We start from the raw sequence: 16,483 nt of genomic DNA on the forward strand, positions 1-16,483 counted from the left end.
CCCCACAGTAGGAGGACGCCTCCTGGCAGCCTGCGAGGACAACAGAATTGCAACCACTACCTGATATCCCCAGGACTTCTGGGTGCCAAACTAGTCGACGTGCTCCAGACATGCCAGGGCTTCGAGGGATAGTGAGGACCCTCCTCCTGCTCGGAACCTACCTGACCCCGACTCCGCCTTGCTCTGAAGGGGGCTCGGCCATTCCAACTCCGTGCACGCGCCACAGGCTACCTTTGGGAACTTAAAGCCTACACCCTCTCTCTGCTTGTCTTCCCATAGTACAGAGAAGCCTGTCCTGCCCACTGTGCCCCAACACTTCATCGCGTGACTATGTTTCTCCGCTTGTTCTCAGGGCTGGGAACACTGACACACATCTGCCTTAAGGGTGGGGACACACGAAGCTTCCCGATATTGCTTTAATAAACAAACAAAACTAGTGCCCGTCTTCTCTCTACCAGTGCCCCCGCGGCCCAGAAGGGACGACGGAACCTCTAGCTCCCTCCTCTCCTAGGACCCAGGAGTTAGATCAGAACCTCCAGTCCCCAAATCCCTCCACCTCTTCCTAGATCCCAGAACTGCGGTCTTCATAAGGACACTGATTCCCCGTGAGGGGGTCCTGGGAGCCATCAGCTCCGCCCCTTACTTGCAACCCTGTGATGTAAGCACAAGGACAGCCAATAGGGAGTGACAGCACCGGATACCAGGAGGCTCGAAGGGGAGGTTTTGCAGACAGGAACGGAAGTGACTGTTTTCTGGCATCCTCGTCTGTCTTAATTGTGCTGCCGCTGCCCCACTGTTCTGGACTGTTACCCGCGCGCACCGGCGGCCCAGCTCTACCATGAGCCGGCCCAGCCGGCTGCAAAGGCAGGTTCTTAGCCTGTACCGAGAGCTGCTTCGCGCCGGCCGCGGGAAGCCAGGAGCTGAGGCACGGGTGCGAGCGGAGTTCCGGCAGCAAGCCTCCCTGCCACGCTCTGATGTACTGCGCATCGAATACCTCTACCGCCGCGGGAGGCGCCAGCTCCAGTTGCTACGTTCCGGCCACGCCACGGCGTTGGGTGCTTTCGTGCGCTCGCGGGAAGAGACCGAGGAGCCCAGCAGCAGGACGGGCCCAGGAAACTTCCCTGAGGATGGTGACGATTCCAGGAGCCGGCTTGACAGCATGAGGTCATCAGAGACCCCGCCTAAAAAATGGTGACAGGCCGAAGAATTCAACCGGTGGCGCGGGGAACCAGGGAACTAGTCTTAAGAGATGAAACTAGTTCGATGGATTGGGGGAATCGGAGAGTCCAAAGACCACCATGATAGATGGCGAGAGATGTTTGACCTTGTTCGATCCCTGGTAATTTGTCGGACTCCCTATTGGGAGCTTGGGGCGGCCTGTGTCGCTAGCTGGCTGGACTAGGTCAAGCTAAGAGCTATTTACTCAAAGGCATGGGGAGCCAGGACTCCCCCACCTCCGATGAAATGAAAGAGACGGAAACACCCTTCTCGTGACCCCTGGCTCCTGAACTACTACTCTCTTTGTGTTTAACTCTGATAACAGTAGACTTTTTTGCTGAGGAATTTGAGAAGATGCTCTGATGGGCAGTGAGAAGCCCCGAATCTCCCTTTGGAAAATTTTCCCTCTATTAACTGGAACAAGCTAGGACTGATGCGGAAGGTACTAAGGGGTCTCATCCTGGCGATCATTTAAAGACCCCCCAAAACCTCTACACCTACTGGTTCTAAGGGGGAGCCCTGATTCCTCCACCCTTCCACCCTCAGGACTGTTGAATAAAGGGAATAAAGTTAGGGTGTGCTTACTTTCCTGTTGGTGGTCTTAAACGTTTTTTTGCATTAGGGGATTTTTGAAGACGCCCCTACTCTCCAAGAAATCACCCTCGCCCTTACTGGTATGCCTCAGTTGGCTGGGCATCATCCTCCAAAGCATTGGGTACCCAGTCAGGGTACATGCCTGGGTTGCGAGTTTGGTCTCTGGCTGAGGTGGGTGCTAGAGGCAAACGATTGATGTTTCTCTGGAATAGATGTTTCACTCCCTCATTTTCTCCTTCCCTCCCTCTCTAAAATTAAGTAAACAAAAAGATCTTTAAAAAAATAATAAAGTTAATATCACCTGCTTGTACTGTTTAACTGTGACAACTAGAAAATTTTAAATTATATTTGTTTTTTAATTGTATTTTATTGATTATACTACCGCATGTGCCCCCATTTTGACCTCTTTGCCCCCCTCCACCCAGCCTCCACCCCCCACATTCCCTCAGGGAATCCCCATACCATTTTCCATATGTTCTTTGGCTTCTGTATTTCCTATGCTATAGTTTATATCCCTACACTATTCTGTAAGTACCAATTTGTGCTTCTTAATCTCTTTTTCACCCATCCTCCTGACCCCCCCCCATCTGACAACCATCAAAATGTTCTTTGTATCCATGATTCTATTTTTGTTCTGCTTGTTTATTTTGTTTTTTAGATTCAATTCTTTTTTTTTTAAGATTTTTATTTATTTATTTATTTATAGAGGGGAAGGAGAGAGGGAGAGAAACATCAATGTATGGTTGCCTTTTTGTGCATCCCCTGCTGGGAGTTGGCCTGCAAGGAACCGGTTTGCAACCCAGGCATGTGCCCTGACTGGGAATTGAACCGCGATCGTCTGGTTCGCAGGCCCGCACTCAATCCACTGAGCTACGCCAGTCAGGGCCTTCAATTCTTGATAGATATGTATTTTTGGCCATTTGATTGTTCATATTTTTTATTTTATAATTTCATCTAATTCTGGTTTGGTGGTGATGTACACTTCTAGGTTTTTTTTGTCTGGGAAGCTATCTGTCCTTCAGGGTTTTTTGTTTGTTTGTTTGTTTGTTTTTTAACGATAAAAGGTTTTGCCCCCCAATTTTTTTATTTAATTGTTTTTCAAGTACAGTTTTCTGTCTATTACTCCCATCCCATCCCACCCCTGTGCTCCCCCCTCCCTCCCATTTTCCACCCTTCTCAGTTGTTGTCCATGTATCCTTTATATATGTTCCTCTAAATGTCCTTTAGTTTTAAATGATAGCTTTGCTGGGTGGAATAATCTTGGTTGGAGCTCCTTGCTTTTCATCATTTTGAATATTTCTTGCCAATCTCTTCTAGCCTGCAAAGAAGAGAAACCAGCTTATGGGAGCTCTCTTCTAGGTAACTGTCTTTCTCTTGCTGCTTTTGAGATGCTCTCTTTGTTCAAAAAGAAGGAGGAGTGGGGGAGGGGGAGGGGACAAGGACATTGTTTTTAACTTTTGGCATTTTAATTATGGTTGTGTCTTGGTGTGGGGCTGTGGGTTCATCTTGTTTGGGACTCTGTCCTTCCTGGACTTGTATGTCTAATTCCTTCAAGTTAAAGACTTTTTTGTCCTGTTTCCAATTTCTTGCTCTCTCTCTTTTCCTTCTGGCACAACTATTGTGCGAATGTTGGTAGGCTTGAAGTCCCAGAGGCTCCTTACAATATCCTCATTTTTTAAATTCTTTTTTCTCCTTGCTGATCTGATTGGGTGTTTCTTTTCTTTCTCATATTCCAAATCACTGATCTGATTCTTGGCTTCATCCAGTCTATTGTTGATTCCCTGTATATTGTTCTTTATTTTAATTAGTGTATCCTTCATTTCTGACTGGTTCTTTTTTATGGTTTCCATGCCCCTTTTCCTGCTATTGAAGTTCTCACCAAGTTCACTGAGCATCCTTATAACTAGTGTTTTAAACTGTATCTAGTGGTTTGCTTGTCTCCATTTTGTTTAGTTCTTTTTCTGGAGTTTTGTTTTGTTCTTTCATTTGGTCCATGTTTCTTTGTCTCCTCATTTTGGCAGCCTTTTTGTGTTTGTTTTTGTGTATTAGGTAGAGCTACTACATCTCCCAGGCTTGGTAAGTTGCCTGATTTAGTAGGTGTGCCCACTGTGTGGGCAGTGTACACTCTTCTGTTGTAGTTGGGTCTGGATTGCTATTGGCACATCCAAAGTCAGCCACCACTTGTATTCTGTCTGCGGTCACACAGAGTGATCTGCAGATGGCTGCTACTTGTGATGACTAGAAATTTAAAAATTATATTTGAGCCTCACATTCTATTTCTACGGGACAGCACTACTCTAGGAGTCCATGTGACTTGTTTCCTCACTACCATTTGCTAAGACATAATTGTAACATAAAGACGTAACTGTCTTTCTGATGCCTCCTTCAACCAGCCTAAATTTTACCCCCTTTCCCTTTGCCCAATTTAGTTTTGCCTTTTACATTTATTACCATCTGATCTAGTACACATGTCACCTATTGCTTTTATTTACTATCCATCTTCCTCACTAGAATGTCAGTTTCCCCACCCTGGCAAGGACAAGAATTCTAGCCTGTCTCATTCACTGTCATTGCCCTGTTCTCTGACAGGACCTGGCTTACCGCAGGCAATATTCAATGAATGAATGGCATATTTGCTCCATTCCCTAACTGGTAGGGTCAATATTGCCAAAACTCTGTCCACCCCATATGTGGTGACTCCAAGGATACTACACCTCCTCTTTTGTTGGGAACAGAGACTGGGCCTGGCATTTGAAACAGAAAAGACCCAGGTTTGCATCCTGACTTCCTCCTGAACCTAATCTCCCAGAAACTGCTGCTTCCCTACTCTCCTCCCTCAGTGTCCATCCCCCCTTAAGGTAACCGCTTCCTAATTTTCTTCAGAGACCTACTCCTTCCTCGAGTTTAGTACACATGTTTCAGGCAGGGCTGACTACAGTCCCCAGGAAATCATGTGACACTTTGAAATTATAAGGGAAGCGTGACTCTCCTATTTGTCAAATTGGTGGGATGTATGCTTGAAGGTTTTGAGGGATGCTCTCTCTGGCCACCACCAGATAAGATGGGAGTCAAATCAGAGGTAGCAACTAAGAGATGAAGCTATCATTTGAGCTACTGGATCCAGCTGTGTCCCTAACCTTCCACAGAAAAATGAATTCCCATTTCTGTTCAAATCAGTGGGGATTGGGCTTCTGTCATTTGCTCCCTGTGTGTTGTGTCCTCAGGCAGGTGACTTCCCCTCTAGAGCCTCAGTTTCCCATTCTGTTAAGTGGGGACATATTGGCTGGCTGTGAGAATTAAAGGAGAGGGGATCTATCTTAAGTGCATACCCAGGAGCCTGGCGCAAGGCTCCTGCCTCTGTTTTTTAGTCTAATTGTGTTCATCTCTTGTCCCAACACTTGAGGCTCCAGGAAGTATATGATCTTATACTTCCTGAAGCACCTGAAGCTGGGTACTGAAATCTAGGACTGAGCGCTGGAAATTCCTCTTGGTGTCATCAAAACTCAGTGAAGGGGGGGGCGCGGGTTCACAGTCCTGCGCCAATGACAGTTCAGTCTGGGAGGACACTGTGTAGAATGTTCGAACAGATCATGCGTGTGGATGCAGGTCAGGGGCTATAGCAGGTGCTGTCAGCAGCTCGCTTATGTCACCACACCCTTTCTGTGCAGACCTGTAGATTCCTGTGGCAAGCATCTAGCTTCTCTGCCTGAGGGGACTTTACAGACAAGAGAAGCTGGGAGTTCTAGGGAATTGACAGCTTTGGGAACCAATGAAAGTTGGGTAGAATAACTTTTGAGTGTGTTCCACACAGTCTCCCANACACTGTGTAGAATGTTCGAACAGATCATGTGTATGGATGCTGGTCAGGGGCTATAGCAGGTGCTGTCAGCAGCTCGCTTATGTCACCACACCCTTTCTGTGCAGACCTGTAGATTCCTGTGGCAAGCATCTAGCTTCTCTGCCTGAGGGGACTTTACAGACAAGAGAAGCTGGGAGTTCTAGGGAATTGACAGCTTTGGGAACCAATGAAAGTTGGGTAGAATAACTTTTGAGTGTGTTCCACACAGTCTCCCAGAGGTTCCTGGTGGGATGGCACCCCAGATGCCCAGAGCAGCAAACAGTTCAACACCCTTCCCTGGCTCACTTCCCTACTCTCCTACCAACATGCCTAGGATCGCCTCCTAAATAAACTACTTATGCTTGAATCTGTGTCTCAGGGTTTAATGAGTTGATTCAGTTCTGCATTCTGTGTTCAATGCAAAGGGTTATGTGGAGGAGGCTGTCCAGATATACCAGGGTCATATCCTAGATTCTGAGTACTCAGGCACCCAATATCCTCACACCTTCTGCTATAGATTAATGTTCATGTCCCCTCAAAATTCAGACATTGAACTACTAATCCCCTATGTGATGATATTAGGAAGTAGGGCCTCTGGGAGGTAATTAGGTCTGAGGGTGTAGCCCTCATGGGAATGATCAGTGCCCTTAATCTCTTGTGAGACTCCAAAGAGTTCCCTGCTCCTTCTGCTATGTAAGAACACAGCAAGAAGACAGCCATCTATGAACCAGGAGGCAGGCCTTAACCAGATACCAAATCTGTTGGCACCTTAATCTTGGACTTTTCAGCCTGCAGAACTGTAAGAGATGAATTTCTGTTGTTTTATAAGCCACATAGTCTATGTTGTTTCGTTACACACCCCAGATGGACTAAGACACACCCTTTGACAAGTGACCATTTATTACCTATGTCTGGGCTGTGTACTCAGATTGGAGGGGGGCCATTGACATAGCTGAGCACCAAGTAAGGTGCCCTGGCAAGTCGGGCAGGAGAGCAGCAGAGACCCTCCGACTGGTGCAGGAGCAGTGTGGCACCCACCAGGAGAAGGAAGAGGAGAAAAAGGAGGAGGTAGGTCAGGGGCCTCCTGGACATAGGAGCAGAGGCTCTGCGAAGGGAAATACAGTGTTAAATATACACCAGGCCATCATCATGAGCCCTGTCCCCCCTACCCCTAAACCCACATCCCAGGCATCTCACCCAGAATCTACCTCCAGCATCACATCCTGGAGATCGGAAGATACTGGCTTCCTCTTGTTCTAAGGGTAGATAGCAGCCAATAGCAGAATGGATGGAAGTGACTTTCAGTGTGGACTTTCGCTTACTGCTACAGACCTACAGGGCTGGGCTTATTTCTCCTCCTTTCCTGGTACTCCATCGATCCCCAGGACCCCTCACTGGCCTGCACTATCTCTAAGTGTAGTGGATGTCTATCTGTGCCTGTCCTCCAGCCAGCTCCCTCTTTCCTGGTAACAAGGGCTCTTGGTGTGTGGGGGATGTCACACCTATCCACTCTACTAACCAGACACCTCCATTTCTATGATTGGGCATGTGACCCATATATTGCCAATCAGAGCCTTCCATCAGCTTGGCTGCTGTGATTGCTTCAGAATGTAGGCCAAGACCCAACACACAGAATGGAATCAGCCCCTGAATTGGCTGCTAGGGGGTGAGTGGCACTCTTCTTCTCTTGGGGTGGGTAAACCAGTAGAAAGTGTGTAGCTTCTGGGGCAGCCATTTTGCTGAAGAGAAATTCACCTTAGAGAAGTAGAGTCAAGAGAGGGAGGGACTGCGCCCTGATAGCATTTAAGGCCCTGAATTCAACAGCAAAGGAACTTTTCAACTACATGAAAAAAGAGCATCCCCTCTTTTGTTTAATTCAATTTGGGTTGGGTTTCTGTCACTTGCCATCAAGATTCCCAAGTGATATACCTGACTGAGGACCAGCTCACCTGAGACTTCTGGAGCAGGGAGCGTCTTTGGTGACCTCCTAAGTGTTTCCGGTGGCTGAGACCCAACATGAGCACGTCCTATGGAGAGAGGTGTGGAGGCCTTGGGAGAACCAGTGACAAAGAGACACAAGGTTGGGAAAGGGCCAAGATGCGGGGGTTGGGGCAGGGAACGTGTCATAGAGATGAGATGCTGGGGGAAGAGAAGGACCTTGGGAAGAGACAAAGAGAGCGGTAGAGCCAAAGAAACTGAGAGGAGAAACATTATTCATTCATTCAACAAATATTTAATGAGTTTCTATTACATGTCAGGCAGTGTTCCAAGAGCTGAGGACACAGTGACAATGCAAACAGGTAAAGTCCTGGCATCCATGGAGCTTTTATTCTACCAGAAGAAAGACCATGAATTATTGGGTTGGCCAAAAAATTCGTTTGCTTTTTTCCATAAGATGGCTCCCGTAGCGCTTAGCTGTCTTTAACTTCATTTGAAATAATTTTGTTAAATTATATTTTGTCCTATCAGTGTGCATTAAAAAATTTATCAAAATTGGTGAATTTTTACATAGCCATTTTAATACTGGAGATGGAAGAAAATATACATTTTTTACATATTATGCTTTATTATTTCAAGAAAGATAAAAGTGCCACTGAAATGCAAACAAAAAAAAGATTTGTGCAGTGTATGGAGAAGGTGCTGTGACTAATCAAACCTGTCAAAAGTGGTTTGTGAAGTTTCGTGCAGGAGACTTCTCACTGGCCGATGCTCCACAGTCAGGTAGACCAGTTGAAGTTGTTAGTGATCATTCACTAATGTCTCGATAGTGATCAACTGAGAACAATCAATGTTATACCAAGCGGGAGATAGCTGATATATTCAAAATATTCAAATCAATAAAGTTATTGGTGAAAATGAAAAGTGTGTTATTTTACTGAAAAAACTAAACAAATTTTATGGACAACCCAATAATAAATATAGAACGTCAAGATGTGGTAAGTGTCATTAGGGAATAAAGAGGATAAGTAGTGATAATGTCTGGAAACCAGAGCAGGCCTCCCTGAAGAGGTGACATTTGAGGAGAGTGTAAAGAAGTGAAGAGGTATGGATATGCAAGAGGTATGCAAGCTGGGTATGCATCTGGGGGCTTAGAGATGGGAGTGAACTTGGAGGCTAGGATGGCTGTAATGGACTGAGCAAGGAGGAGAATGAGAGGAAATGAGGAAGTGTATATATAGACAAATGAGAGAGGAAAACAGAAAGAGCTAGAGGAAGATCCAGAAGCCAAGAGAGACAGAAGGAGGGAGGGAGCAAAACACTGAGACACCAAGAGAGGAAAAGACACTGAGAGAGACAGAGGGAGAGACAGAGCCAGCAAGACCTCCTTGGAAGGGACGGGCCTTGCTAGGAGGTGAACAGAGGTGTCTTGTGGGTGCCTGGATGGGGATGTCTCCCACCTGCTCTCACCTCAGGGCCTTGTCCCCAGCTCTGGGGGCCCCTGTGGCCACACAGCTCACAGGAAGCCCCTGGTGTCCAGGCCGTCTTTTGCCTCAAGGGCCCAAAGCCCCCAACGTCCCCTGCTGGGTCCCACTCTAACTCTGCGGGAGAGGGGAGGCCACTGGGGGCCCAGGGCCCCCAGACTCCACCAGGCCCTGGACAGTCCGAGTCCACCTCGACCTCCAAATCCTGGTCCAGTGTGATGGCCTCCTGGTATACCTGGTCAGAGGACAGAAGTCATGGAGGTTGTGAATTTGGCACCGGGGCCAGGGACCACCACAGTGGGTCATACCAGGCTGTAGCTGACCAGCTGGGCCTGCAGCCGCCACAGCTGCCAGAAGATGCGGTCTCGGTGGGCTCCGAGGGCCTGCAGGACTCGCTGCAGGGATGTCAGGGCTTGAGGCTCACTCCGCTGGGCTAGTCCCTCACTGAACGCCAGCAGTGCATCCACACACTCAGCTGCCCCACGTAAGTCTGCCTGTAGGGTCTGGGAACACAGAGTTGGATACCACTACCTGCACCCCCCATGCACACCAGGGGAACCAGAGACCTGGGACCTGGAGTTACTTGTCCCCCTTTCCTATGCAGACACCTAGAAGAGAATAAACCCCTTTTCCATCCCAGGGATTTGACACCCACTCTTGAGGCTCTGCCCACCTTCCCACACCTTGGCCTCCCATTGCCCACCTGTAGCTGGACCATCTCACTCTGGGCCAGTGTCCGGGGCCCCAAGCCTTGCTCTAGATCTTGTAGCCGGAGGCCCAGACCCAGTAGGCAAAGATGCAGGCTGTCCTGCTCCGCTTCCAATACCTCCCAGCCAGAGATGGGGCACTGGGGAACAGGGAGCTGAGTCAGTGTTGGTGGGCCAACCAAGACCTTGCCCCATTCTCATAGCCACCACTCTTTTGCAGACTCCTGCCTTCCAGATGCTTCTCTGAAGCAGAGTCCATCCCTGGGTCTGTACCAAGGCTGTTCCCACCTGTAGTCCTTCCCAGTGGAGCAAAGCCTGAGGACCTCTAGTTCAAAGTCTCCAGGTTTCCAAGGCTCCTAGAAACTTGAACATGCAGGGTCTTGGGGTCTCAACAGAAAGGGGACGATGGAGCTGGATACCCCCATAAGGAATGAGGCTCCACCAGGGCCAATCATGAAATAATTGTCTCTCAGTTTGAAATACTTCTATGTCGATTGGTAAAGAATCGTTTTCTAGAGTGTGCCCCTCTCCACAGGTACCCAATACTTTTCCAGAATCATTACTTCACCCCCAGTGTGGAGGCCAGATTCTAGGGGAAAGAGAGGAGTTGGGGGCACAAAAGACCTGAACAACCTCAGCTCACCTCACAGTGTTTGCCCCCAGGAGGGTCCTCGTGGGAAAAGGGTGTTGGCAATCTGGGGTGGCCAACGCTAGGCTCGGTGTCCCTCAGGCCACCCTGGAAGTACTCCGGAAGGTCCAAAGAGTCCTGCCCCGGTTCCTGGGCTTGATCTGGCCTGGGAGGTTGAAGGCATCGGCAGACCCCTGGGTGAGTCTAGGTGCCCATTATCCACCCTAGCCTGTCCCTGCTCCCAGTTCCCCCTCCCCCATCCCCAGGTGATCATAGCGATAGTACCTCTTACTCTCTAAGTGCCCCTGCTACGGCCACCACCCCTTTAGGACCCAAGTTTCAAAAGCCCCAGTCCCTACCTGATTCTTTCCTTTTCAGAAGTGGGGCAGATGGTGCATCCGGCAATGTCCAGTCCCCTGGGTGCTCCAGGGGGATGGCTGAGGGGCTCTGGGTGGGCTCTGGGGCCCAGAGATGGGGTCAGAGCCATAGCTGAGGGCCTGGGGACAGAGTCTTTGAGGATCACTAGTAAAAGGCCTTTTTCGAGCCAGTAGTGTCCTCCCAGACATCTACAGTGGGGCTCGCCCAGGCCTGGGGCAGATGGAGGCCCAAGGGAAGGCTCAGTGTCACTTCCTTCCAAGTGAAACCTGGACCCAGGTAATGTGACGCTGGGTCAGGTGACCGCAGCACCGCCTACCTCTCTAGGAGGCCAGTAACTGAACTTCTCAGGCTCACCCCACCACACCTAATGGGGTTCTAGATATGACCCTGCCCCTTCAAGAGGCCTGGATTCTGCCTGACTCGCCTGACCCCCAGGCCCCACACTGTCCAAGGTCCCAGACTCGGTGTCCCTCAGGAACACAAGCATCTACCCCCGCAACCCCCTCGGTCCAAAACCAAAGAAAGAATTTTTGTTGGTTTATTTGAAACGAGACCTTTTTCTTTGGTTCCCACAAAGTTATTGGGAACATAAATAACTCGGGGGAGCCTCCTCTGCCCCAGGGTTTCAACGTTGCAGGGTCCCAGTTGTCCAGAGTGGGCAGCCCCGGAAGCCCAGCGGGTCCTGGGGCCAGGCGTCACTTGCTGAGGAGGAGGCCAGCGCGCAGCACACGGGGCACACGGCGGATGGTCAGCGAGATGCGGGTGCCCCGGACCAGGCAGGCTCCAGGCTGTGCTGACCGGCAGGCAGCGGCATTGAGTGGCAGGAAGTCTGTGTCGAGCTGGTCTACCCAGGCGGCTGCGATCCCATGGAGGAGGCGCGTGTAGGCGGTGCCCCGGAGCACCAGCAGACTTCGGGGTTCCAACAGCAGCGAGGTGGCTGGCCGGGGAGGGGGCCGGGGCTTCAGGGAGTATTAACAGTCAGCGGGTCCCCAGAAATGAGAGGGTGGAAGAGAAGTTAGCAAACTCTGGGAATCTGGGAGGGAGGGTCAGCAAGTCCCCAGAGACAAAGGCTGAGGGGCAAGTGTGCTCCCAGGGATTGAAGCTTTGGAGTAAAAAATCAGCAGAGCCCAGAGCCAGCGTTTCAGGGGACAGGTAGGGGCTGGGGAAGGGGGAATCAGCAGTCCCTTGGAACAGGCAGGAACTAGGCTGCAGCTAGGACCTCCAAGGGGCTGGGGCTGGAACCCAAGGTTCAGTGGTCACAGGGAACTGGGTGGAACCGGACTGAGGGCTTGACAGAAGCCAGGAAGTGGATTTGGGGGGACAGAGTGAGGCAGAGATGATCTGGTGCAGTCTGGGTGTATCTGTGGACATCAGGATGTTTGAGGAAAACTGGCACAGTAGGCAGGGCGTCGGATATCCAGGAGCATGTAGCACTAAGAAGGGAAGTCCTACGGAGCAGCTGGAGTCAGGGTGTCCAGGGGGGTTTCTGTGAGCACTGGGGTATTAGAAATGCATCACTGAGGGAAAGAGATCAGGGAAGCTGCTGTCATAAGCAGCCCTCCAAGAAGGCAGTGCCAAGGAGGATCTGGGTACGCCCTCTATGGCAAATGACACTGCTGGAGTGTCAGGGGGAAGGTCAGTACTGGGGTGCTCTGTACACTATGCAGTCAGGATATCTGAGAGGATGTCAGGGACACCCATGAGGGAATGGCGTTGGGGGCATCTGAGGGTATACTGCTAAAGTACTGGGGAGCCCTGCGTGGTGTATGTAGACCTTGGGCTATCTATTGGAGCACCCTGAATGTGTGGGGCCAAAGGATCTCTAGGGTATCAGAGCATTCCAGTCAGCAAGTGGGGGTACTGGGATGTCTGTGGATATCAGTGTTTCTAGGGCACCCTGCAAGCAGATGGTCTAGGCATCTAGGAAGATGTCACTCCATGAGGGAACAGGGAACATCTGGGAGGTTATCAGGGTTATCTTGCAGGCAGGTGAGATTGGAGCCTCTTAGAGGATGTGGGACGTCAGGGTGCCCACGAGTGGCTGAAGCAGTGTCCCAGGGCCCACCTGCTCTGTAGGGTCATCATCCTCTGGCTGCCGCGGCTCGTAGAGGTCCAGCATGGTGTGGGAGCCCAGGCTGATGGTGCTGACAGTCGGGTAGTACAGCGGCCCGTCCTCGTGGGGCTGGGGAGTGGGCACCAGGGCTGGACAGGGCAGGAGTCCACACCTCCCACCCTCTGAGGCTTAAGGGGGGCTCCCCAGCTGGGGACAGGGAGGTGAATGCCTGGTTGGGGTGGTTTGGGTATGCGCCTACTGAATGAGAGTACAGGTGGGTCAACAAGGGATCCTGCCCCGCGATGGATTAGAGGCCCGGGGCTTGGGGTGAGGGCGTGTAGTTACCATGATGCCCTCCCCAGGCAGGTACTGGTTCACAAGGACGTGGTTGGCCGGGAGACCCCCAAAAAGACTGAGGCCAGATACTTTGTCCACGTAGCGCTGGAGCCATAGAGGAAGTCGCTCAGGAACCATCCCCCGGGGATGGGGGAGCCCACCTGGAGGAGGGCAGTGGGGTCCTGAAGGCATCTAACCAAGGAGCCCTGGCACCTCAAGCCCTCGTTAATGATATCCCAGGGTGTGGTAACACACGGACCTCCTCAGGGACGCCTGACTCTCTGGAGATCACCACCCAACCTTCCAAGGTTTCCTGATGTCTCTCATACCCCTGGACCCTTTGAGACCCCCGACTTGTAAGGAAATCCCTAATCCTGCAGGACCTCTACTGACCCCTGAGAGTTCTCCTGGCCCTCGGGACCTCTTGAACCATTTAGTGACCCCCCTCCCCAGTATCTTGATACTAACCAACCTGAGCCACCTGCCCCAGCCCACATTCTCAAACCCCCCATGCCCCGAGGCAGGAACACTTACCCCAGTTCTGTAACTTCCTCCCTGACAGCTGCGTCCACTTTGGCTTGGGGGCATTGAAGACCTGGGAGGTGGAGAGATGGGCACGTCTCTTCCAGGACCACCTTCTCTGATTCTCCCACCCGAGACAACAGAGAGGTCTTTACCCGAGGTGAAAATGGGTCATCTCAGTACCTATGGGATTCTCTGGGATGCAGTGTTCCCAAGATTGTTGTTTGCCCTTTCCCCTGGGGAAGCTGCTGGTGCCGAAGACCACCTGTGTCTACTGGGATCAGGAAAAGGAACCAGGGCTACACGATAGCAGTCGGAATCTACTCGGGGCTCTGACCTGCACTGGGCTCTTTTAGTCCAGTAAAGAGTCTGCAGCCTGTAATTCCCTGGGCTATCTCAGAACAGTCTGACTTCCGGAACCTCCTTGTTCCTATCGCCTGGAGGGAAGGTGCTAAATTGGGCTAATTTAGCATAGCAAAGAGTACTTTAAAAATTCTCTACTGCCAAGATCCCAACGGTCAAGAATGGGCAATCTTTGAGAAGTCCGAGAAATCTATCCTCTCCTCAATAATCTCCTTATTCCCCTTCTGGTATGGGGTGGGAATAGACTGTCTCAGCAAAGGGTCTGTGCTCTGTGGCTAACTTATTCCTGGGACTCATACTAGACAGGACTTGTTGGAATAGCCCAGGGAAGATCTGTGCTTTATAATTAAGGTTCTGGGGCTGCAAAGGGTTATCCCAGTGCAAGAACTGAGCTGTGTAAATTCTTCTTTCCCGAAACCCTGAACATAGCACAAGTGGTCTATGCTTGAAAACTCTGTTCTCAAGACTCTGGGTCTGTGCTGAGCTACAGCAGCAGAGGAAAGAGTTCACTGTATAACATTCTGAGGCCTAGGCCACCTCAACGCAAAAGTCTGAACACTGCAAGTTCTTCATTCTCCAAACATCAAAGGCCTGAACTGGGCTTTCTCAGTCCATATTTATAACCTCTTTTTCTCTAAGATTACAGAATTGGGCTATCTCAGCACAGAAGGTATGGGCTCTGTAACTTCCTTATTTCAGAGGCTCTGGGTTATTTACTGGGCTATTCCAGCACAAGGAATCTGATCTCAGTAACATCCTTGTTTTGGAAGCTGGACTGACCTATCTCAGCACAGGGAGTTTGAGCTACAGAGAAAGAAATGGGTATATCCTATACCCTATACCCTTCCTAAGAAATGGGTATCCCCCAAGCTTCCTGGGAAAAGCTCTTTCTGACAGGCCCAATAGGTCTTGAGGAAGGAACAGAGAAGGTGAGAAATGGGTGCTGTGTGGCACTCTCCTTCCTGACAGGATCTTCACTGTAGCCACGGGGGCTCTTACACAGGAACTAGGGGTTGGGGAAGAATCTGGAAAGAGGGGAAAAACAGACCAGAAGGAAATTGGGGTCACCTGTCGAAGCAAATATTCCTCCTCTTCCTTGGAGATGAAGTCGGGGACATAGTAGATGACCGGTGGTGCCTGGGATAAAGAGATCCCCTGTAGGTGATGCCCTTTGACCTAAACAGGGGCCCTAGCATCCAAGAGCAGACCCCTCCTTCTGTAGTGAGGTTCAGGATGTTCCCAGGCAGGCCAGGGCCTGAAGTAGAGGGACCAATGTCCATTTTGGCAGTAGGAAGTGGGGGTGAGGTAAGGGGAAGAATGAACTTGGAAGAAGCAGTCCCAGCTCACAAACCCAGGAGTCAGCCTACCTATCCCACTCTATCTCCCACCCTCTAGTCCCCACCTTCACCCTCTGCACCCGAGTCCTGACAACCTGCTCCACCCTGAATGGTTCCAGGGCTGGGACCCTGGAGTCCTGATCCTCCATCGACACCAACTCCATGCACCTAGTCCTGTGGGAAGGGGAGGACATGCTGAAGTCACCAAGCCTCCTACAATCTTGTTTTCTGCTCTATCATGGGTCAGGGCCTCAATTCAACCTTCTAACCAAACTCACTCGATTTCTAAAACCTGAGTCCTCAGCCTCTCAAAAGCCACCCAATAAGCACCCAGACTCTCTGTCTAGACACAGTGAGTGCCCAGGACACCCAAACTCCATCCTGCAAGGGCCTATCAAACTACGCATATTTGTTTCCTCAAGAAAGAACATCTTTTCACAGAGAACATCCTCTGACCCCCTCTGGCAACCTTTCTCAAGAGCTCCACAGTCTCCAGGACCCCTTTAAACCCCTCTTAATTTGAGATCCCTTTCTAACAACTTCAGATTTGTAATCATGAGCCCCGCTCTAACAATACTGGGGGTTCCCAAGGACACACCTCCTGCTCCCAAGCCCTGTCAGATGCCCCATTCTGAACACCCAATACCCCTAATCTGAGCCTCCTCTGACTGACTTATCCACTGTTTCCTCGGATTCCCCCCACTCTGGACTCCCTCAGGTTTCTCTATCAGTGCGCCGCTTCACTACAGCACCCTCGCACCGACAGCCCGAAGTCTGACTCCTCTCAAACCTTTCTTTCCTGAACCCCTTTGCCCCCACGTTCTGAACCTTCTAAGAATCCACATTCCGCGCTTCCTCGGACTCCCATGTGAGCTTCCCCGGATCCCCACCCTCGGCTCCCTCGGACCCCTATTTCCGCCCTCCGCCCCTCCTTAAAACTGACCGTCCACCAATGTCCCCTCCAATATCCAAACTCAACCCTGCTATTCCTTTCCCAGCCACTTCCGCATCCACATTTTGACGTAGGAGTGCTCAGACCAATGGGAACTCTTGAAGGCCTTACGGGTCCGCCTTCTACCCAATCGGC

The 16,483-nt window shown here is 50.7% G+C and overlaps 3 protein-coding genes across 10 annotated transcripts; 1 reads left to right on the forward strand and 2 right to left on the reverse strand.

Annotated features, from left to right (window-relative positions):
* The first annotated feature begins 733 nt into the window (after window positions 1-733).
* On the forward strand, window positions 734-1,811 carry SDHAF1 (succinate dehydrogenase complex assembly factor 1). The gene has a single exon (XM_037039663.1). It carries the CDS (start codon window positions 839-841, stop codon window positions 1,193-1,195), a length of 357 nt encoding a protein of 118 aa, XP_036895558.1. The 5' UTR covers window positions 734-838; the 3' UTR covers window positions 1,196-1,811.
* A 4,730-nt stretch (window positions 1,812-6,541) lies between these two features.
* Window positions 6,542-11,223, reverse strand: SYNE4 (spectrin repeat containing nuclear envelope family member 4). Of its 3 annotated transcripts, none has more exons than XM_037039561.1 (8): window positions 10,767-11,223; window positions 10,423-10,573; window positions 9,776-9,919; window positions 9,381-9,575; window positions 9,059-9,307; window positions 7,600-7,677; window positions 6,848-6,906; window positions 6,542-6,755 (listed from the first exon to the last, which is right to left on the reverse strand). In XM_037039561.1, the coding sequence occupies exons 1-8, from the start codon at window positions 10,892-10,894 to the stop codon at window positions 6,575-6,577; spliced, it is 1,185 nt and encodes a 394-aa protein (XP_036895456.1). In that variant the 5' UTR covers window positions 10,895-11,223; the 3' UTR covers window positions 6,542-6,574. The 3 variants fall into 3 exon arrangements, with proteins under 3 accessions (XP_036895456.1, XP_036895455.1, XP_036895457.1); XM_037039560.1 differs by having other exon boundaries at window positions 7,600-7,699; XM_037039562.1 differs by lacking the exon at window positions 9,776-9,919 and having other exon boundaries at window positions 7,600-7,699.
* Window positions 11,224-11,310: 87 nt separating this feature from the next.
* ALKBH6 (alkB homolog 6, nucleotide demethylase) lies at window positions 11,311-16,440 on the reverse strand. 6 transcript variants are annotated; one of them, XM_037039565.1, is made up of 7 exons: window positions 16,340-16,440; window positions 15,492-15,570; window positions 15,128-15,196; window positions 13,709-13,769; window positions 13,184-13,279; window positions 12,851-12,987; window positions 11,311-11,744 (listed from the first exon to the last, which is right to left on the reverse strand). In XM_037039565.1, the coding sequence occupies exons 2-7, from the start codon at window positions 15,558-15,560 to the stop codon at window positions 11,481-11,483; spliced, it is 696 nt and encodes a 231-aa protein (XP_036895460.1). In that variant the 5' UTR covers window positions 15,561-15,570; window positions 16,340-16,440; the 3' UTR covers window positions 11,311-11,480. The 6 variants fall into 6 exon arrangements, with proteins under 6 accessions (XP_036895460.1, XP_036895459.1, XP_036895462.1 ...); XM_037039564.1 differs by having other exon boundaries at window positions 12,851-12,967; window positions 13,184-13,335; XM_037039567.1 differs by lacking the exon at window positions 12,851-12,987 and having other exon boundaries at window positions 13,184-13,335.
* Window positions 16,441-16,483: the final 43 nt, after the last annotated feature.

The sequence above is a fragment of the Sturnira hondurensis genome, unplaced genomic scaffold (assembly GCF_014824575.4).
Source record: "Sturnira hondurensis isolate 20B ecotype Veracruz unplaced genomic scaffold, ASM1482457v3 Scaffold0025395, whole genome shotgun sequence".
NCBI classification, from domain to species: Eukaryota; Metazoa; Chordata; class Mammalia; order Chiroptera; family Phyllostomidae; genus Sturnira; species Sturnira hondurensis.